The sequence below is a fragment of the Carya illinoinensis genome, chromosome 11 (genome assembly GCF_018687715.1).
Source record: "Carya illinoinensis cultivar Pawnee chromosome 11, C.illinoinensisPawnee_v1, whole genome shotgun sequence".
Classification (NCBI taxonomy): domain Eukaryota; kingdom Viridiplantae; phylum Streptophyta; class Magnoliopsida; order Fagales; family Juglandaceae; genus Carya; species Carya illinoinensis.
In genome coordinates this window covers 38,180,752-38,186,121 of record NC_056762.1, presented here as the reverse complement: position 1 = coordinate 38,186,121, position 5,370 = coordinate 38,180,752, and the positions used below count along the sequence as shown (strand labels likewise).

The window sequence follows — 5,370 nt, the reverse complement described above, 5'->3', positions numbered from 1 at the left end:
TCATGAGTCACAGTACAATCACATCGTGTCATCATCACCATCTTCTGCAATCAAATGTGGAGATTATTAAAGGTGACGGGGTTTCCAGGCCCTCAATATAGCATTTGACTCTTAGATATTTGGGTTCAAACTAAGTATAATGAGAGAAATAAAAGGTGGAGCTAGGAAAGGGTGGGTTGAAGATGCCAATCCCCCCCTCCCCCCCTCCTGCTAATGGTCCACCATGCCAAACAAAGCTCAAATGTTAGAGAGAGAGAGAGAGAGAGAGAGAGAGAGAGAGAGAGAGAGAGGGGATGGACATGCAATCTGCTACAGCGTTGCAGTGCTCAGGATGGGTCCCTAAGGTGATGGGCAGTGATCGCAACCAGTAAAAGGCTACCCATGATCAATTTTATGCCATTCCAAATGCACCATGACAACACTCGATCGATCATGACATGTTTGATCGGTTCAAGATGACCAGTACAGCAGAGAACGAGTTGTGACGGGTGTCCGGTAATTGTACCATACCGAGAACTGGAAATAAATATAGCAGCGTCATGTAAATCCGTACGTACTGTTTTGTATATGTTTCTACGTGATAGACTGACAACAATACTGTCTCATGCACAAGTTGCGTGTGGTTTAAACTTTAAACCATCATAACACAAATTATAAAGACTTTTGAGTACTCTTTTTGAAATTAGGTTAGTGTATAATCGAGTTTATAACACACACGCAAACACAAACACACATATATATATAATACTCAAATCCTCCGGGTTAAATGGACGTTTACGAGTACCCCCTTGGCCTTACACAGCCAATTAGAGCAGCTTTCCATCTTCAAGGGCTTTTTCTCCTCATCGTTTGATGTCGTTTGCTGCCCTCTACAATCATGAGTCCATCCGCCATCATTACCAGGAGAGAAATCTCTCTCTCTCTCTCTCTCCCTCTCTCCTACATGGCAATCACATGGATACATACACAGGAGGCAACCCATCTATATTTATATATAGGAGCTTGCAACACACTCCTCTCAATTTCCACTCATTTTATCTTCTACTCCTAATTTTTATAGGAAGGCCAATAAAAACCAAACAAAAATGTGTACCAACAACGCCGAAAAGATTCCGTCTGGCACAGTCCGTTCTTCTGAAAGAAAGCAAAGATCAAAGCGATCTAAAGTTCAAGTTCAATGGCTGACCTGCAGGTATATATATTTCATCACATAATACGCATATATCTTCTGGGAGAAAATCCTTCACTGGTCTTCTGAACCTTTTGATCATGATCATGTCTCTATTCTATTATATTAATCGTCAGTGGTGCATGTTTTAGATGGAGCTAACGTGTGGATGGCTTTCAGCAGGAAAAAGTGTGAAGAAAAATTAGACAAAGATGTTGAACTAAAGAACCTGAAGTTATATTTGGAGAACAAAAGTATAATCGAAGAGAATGAGAAGCTGAGGAGAAAAGCCAATCTTCTTCACCAGGAGAATTTAGCCTTAATGTCTGAGTTTCAGAAGAAATTCCCAGATTTGAATCGTTCCTCTACCCTGGTTCATCTTCACAAACACTGATATCAGAAGAGGAGTAGTCATATAAATATTCTCTATTCCGGCGCCTCTCCAATCTCTAGCTTTCTTCTTCTCTGTTTCTGAATACATGTTTTTGGAGAATTAGAAGTCCTATCTAATTTCCGGGGCTCATATGTTAATGTTATAATTTCCCGAAAATATTGTAAGAGATCATGGAAGTTTGGCCACCATGGTTATGTTAATGAGTTTCTTCAAACAGAGCTGTAGGGGCACAAATGATGCGCTATATGATGAATACCTTCTTTCAGACCCAACCGCATGAACTTTGTGCGAAAATCAAATGCATGTTTATTTAAATCCTCCGAGCACATATGAGTTATATGCCTACGAAACAGTAAAAAAACTTTCACCAATCCATTAAAGCTCTTATTTCTCAATGTAAATGACACCGCAACCATCCAGAAAGAGCTCACGCCACATCTGGCCATCTGGGTCAAAGTGATGAATGGAATACCGCATTCTTTCAATCCTGTCGTGGGAACCATTTGGTTGAAGAAAGGTAATGCCTTTTCCACCATGATACCATTTGATAACTTAGCGCAGTCCATTCCCCCCCCCCCCCCCCCCCCCCCCCCCCCCAAAATCGAAGTTTAGACATGGGAGTAACTGGAAACTTTGATCCACACAACCTTATTCCGCTCGGAACGAAGGGGTCATTTTCCGCCCACCAACTTAGGGGCCTTGCATTTACGCGTTTAATAACAAGGAAAGCATTCCAAATCACAGAGAAAACTACACTTTGAAGACTGCAATTCGGAAGATTTATTCCTTTGAACTGCATTAACGTGAAGGTTTGGTTCCCAGTCCCAAACTTATCTTCTAATAATTGGTTGTGCTGCTTGTGCTAATATATAATACTTTCCTTTTTTTAATTACATCAAAATGCTAAACCGACAAAAGTTTGGTTATGATCCAGAGTGTTTTTCTTTTTGAGTCTGCTGAATGTCCATGCCAAGAGTCCATTATTGCAATTTTTCTTATGAAATATCTCATACCACAGAATTCACATTCTTTTAGCTCGAGGAGATTCACCGCTTTGGATTGATTACGTGCAACTCTTATCATGAGTCAAAAGACTCAAAAGAGTAGCTTTAATAAAATGGTAATGCTTATAATTCAAAACAACAACTACAACACAAGTGCACCGAATAACAGGAGACATACACTGTGGAAACTCTACAATAATTTTATCTAAATTGTTGAAAAATAAAAAGCTACACATACACATTTATCCAAGTAAATGGAATTTTGCGATCATGATTATGCTCCAAACAATTAGACCAGCTGAAAGCACGTTAGCATCAGATTAACATTCCTTCCAACCATGGGAAAGACTGTAAAATCCATAGTTCAATTATAAACCTTGTGAATATCAACTTCATCATGAATGAGGAAACTTCCAGCAATTTTTCAGTTCCCCTGCACACACCACACAAACACATGCCGAAGAAAACTACTGTCCCTAGTTCTCTACACTGCTCTGTTTTCCTTGAAAATTATTAGCCAGATTGCTGCCTTACCAAGAAGAGTGATATTACCTATATAACTGGAGGGCAAGAAAACAAGGAAGAGGTAAGCCACATGCAAAAGTACTCGTGTAGAGAACCTTCAGAGATTCTTGGAGCTCTCTTCCGATGCTTTGTATATACGGAATGCAGCAATGCACATTGTGGCATTACCTATAACTGTTAATGCTGCTTGAAGAGCTACCAATACCTGAAACTCATGAGGAACATTTGAGCCATTTCACGTGATCTTTTTCCGCAGCTCATTCACATCACAATCAGTAAAAACATGAAAAGTAAAACTTGTGGAGTGATGTACAAACTGATCTAGAAAAAATCATATATACATGGTAATCTAACAGAACTTATCGTACCATCTGGTTTAAGTAAACTACTTGAGATGGCATAAGCAGACACCCCAGAAGCACAAAATATTTGTTTCCTGCCGTTTCTGGCAAGCATGCACCATAACTTAACTCAAACAGGAATCAAATTCTGAACCAGCTTGGATCACAACTAACTCAAAGCCATAAAGTACTTGGGTAGGGTGTATCATAACATAATAACAGGGGTAGCCAAAAAGGGATGAGATTGATCACTGCAGAATTACTTATAAGGTAAGGTTTGTGACACAGTTGAAAAAACTCTTTTCTCCCATATCAATTACTTCTCCAAAAAAAATCGTAGTCTATCATTGCCGAGTATGATAGACTAAGAGTTTAATTTGTACTTTTTCGTCAACACAAACTGAATGTTGCATAAAAACAATTTAACAGTATGTTCATCATAAAGAATAAATAAAATAATAAACGCCCTTTTAACACCAGTAATGCAGCCCTTCCTACCTCAAGAGATTCGGAGTTATAAAAGAAATGCCATGTGCATGCGCAGAATGCTCCACCAAGCAACGGTACCTGAACCAATCATTATCAATTGCATCACTAATGAATTCTTTTGAAGGACTTTAAAAATAATTCATTACCACTGAACCGGTATATGGTTGAAATATAAACTGCTTGCTATAAGTACTTGATAGAAATAATTACCACATGGGCAACTTCATCATCGATAAATTTGTCAGTACAACCACCATAAATGCTTGCCACTCATGATAACACATCTATATGGTCAATCTTGCAAGGCTGAGAACAATAACTCACCATCCCCCAGGCGAGTCCTTTCCACGATTCATACCCTGATTGTTCCCCGTATTGCCACACCAAAGCCATCGCTGTAATCCTTAAAAATGAAAATCTACCATTAATAACTATCGACTTGTTTAAGATGACAGTGTAAATCTCGATCAAACTAAAAACAGTTTTCATAAAAAAGACATAATATTAAAAATACCGTGTTTCAAAATATCCTATTTTCCTCCACTAAACTAGCACGTTTAGGCTTTTGCTCTTGTATATGTCCCGTATACTCGGGCTCTTGCCTACTCTTTTAATCAATATAAATTTGTTTACCGATGAAAAAAAAATATCCTATTGTCCTCACATTTCTTCACAACTTTACAGAAAGTAACTAAAAACTATTTTTTTTCCATCTCTTTATTTTTTAATCTGGCTGCCGAGGCGGTAATATTCAATGTTTCGAACGTCAGATTTTGAATTACAAAAGACCCCATGAAAACAAAAAACAATCGAAGGGCCTGATACAACCATTTTGACACATTTTAACCACTTCCTTCATTCTTTCATATTTGGGATTAAAACCTCGGAAAGCATAAATCTCAATTTAAACCACATTGATAGAAAGCAAGATACAGCTAGATTAAAAAAAAAAAAAAAAAACCCTACTAAAATGGACAGCAGATTGTCAAACTCATCAACAAAATCGCGCAGAATATGGGAGAAAACGCTCACCATTCGACCACACTGGACACATGTATGGCCCAGGTGGGCAGGGAGAGAGCATTGGCGGGCTCAACAAGTTGCAGAGTGGAACCCAGCAATGGTAGCTCCGCCGCTGAGGCTGGTGCAATTAAGCTCAGAGACAGACCCGCCCCGAATAGAGCCACCGCGGCCTTCGGGTTGCGGATGGTAACATAATCGGCGGGATTCTCCTTGCGGGTCTGGACTTGCGTTTGAAATGGTTCGTGTATTTGGGACTTTGGAGTGGAAAAGGAAATTGCTTTAATGGGTTTATGACTAAAGAGAGAATTTGGAAGGTAGAATAAGGAAGTGATGGCCATTGCTGTTGTGGTTCTGAACGCCGAAGATATTTCAGGATGAGGCCGTGATACATTGGCAGACTCGAAAATGAACCGTATGAGGGTAGAT

The 5,370-nt window shown here is 39.3% G+C and overlaps 2 protein-coding genes across 4 annotated transcripts; one reads left to right on the top strand and one right to left on the bottom strand.

Annotated features, from left to right (window-relative positions):
• The first annotated feature begins 294 nt into the window (after positions 1 to 294).
• Positions 295 to 1,834, top strand: LOC122281945 (protein LITTLE ZIPPER 2-like). Of its 3 annotated transcripts, none has more exons than XR_006230346.1 (2): positions 295 to 1,192; positions 1,321 to 1,834. XR_006230346.1 is itself a non-coding variant. In XM_043093829.1 (2 exons), exons 1-2 carry the CDS (start codon positions 1,086 to 1,088, stop codon positions 1,560 to 1,562), a joined length of 318 nt encoding a protein of 105 aa, XP_042949763.1. In that variant the 5' UTR covers positions 799 to 1,085; the 3' UTR covers positions 1,563 to 1,834. The 3 variants fall into 3 exon arrangements, 2 of the variants coding, with proteins under 2 accessions (XP_042949763.1, XP_042949762.1); XM_043093829.1 differs by having other exon boundaries at positions 799 to 1,192; positions 1,352 to 1,834; XM_043093828.1 differs by having other exon boundaries at positions 818 to 1,192; positions 1,349 to 1,834.
• A 757-nt stretch (positions 1,835 to 2,591) lies between these two features.
• On the bottom strand, positions 2,592 to 5,370 carry LOC122282707 (ycf49-like protein). The gene is made up of 4 exons (XM_043094692.1): positions 4,954 to 5,370; positions 4,246 to 4,324; positions 3,931 to 3,999; positions 2,592 to 3,296 (listed from the first exon to the last, which is right to left on the bottom strand). The coding sequence occupies exons 1-4, from the start codon at positions 5,280 to 5,282 to the stop codon at positions 3,189 to 3,191; spliced, it is 585 nt and encodes a 194-aa protein (XP_042950626.1). The 5' UTR covers positions 5,283 to 5,370; the 3' UTR covers positions 2,592 to 3,188.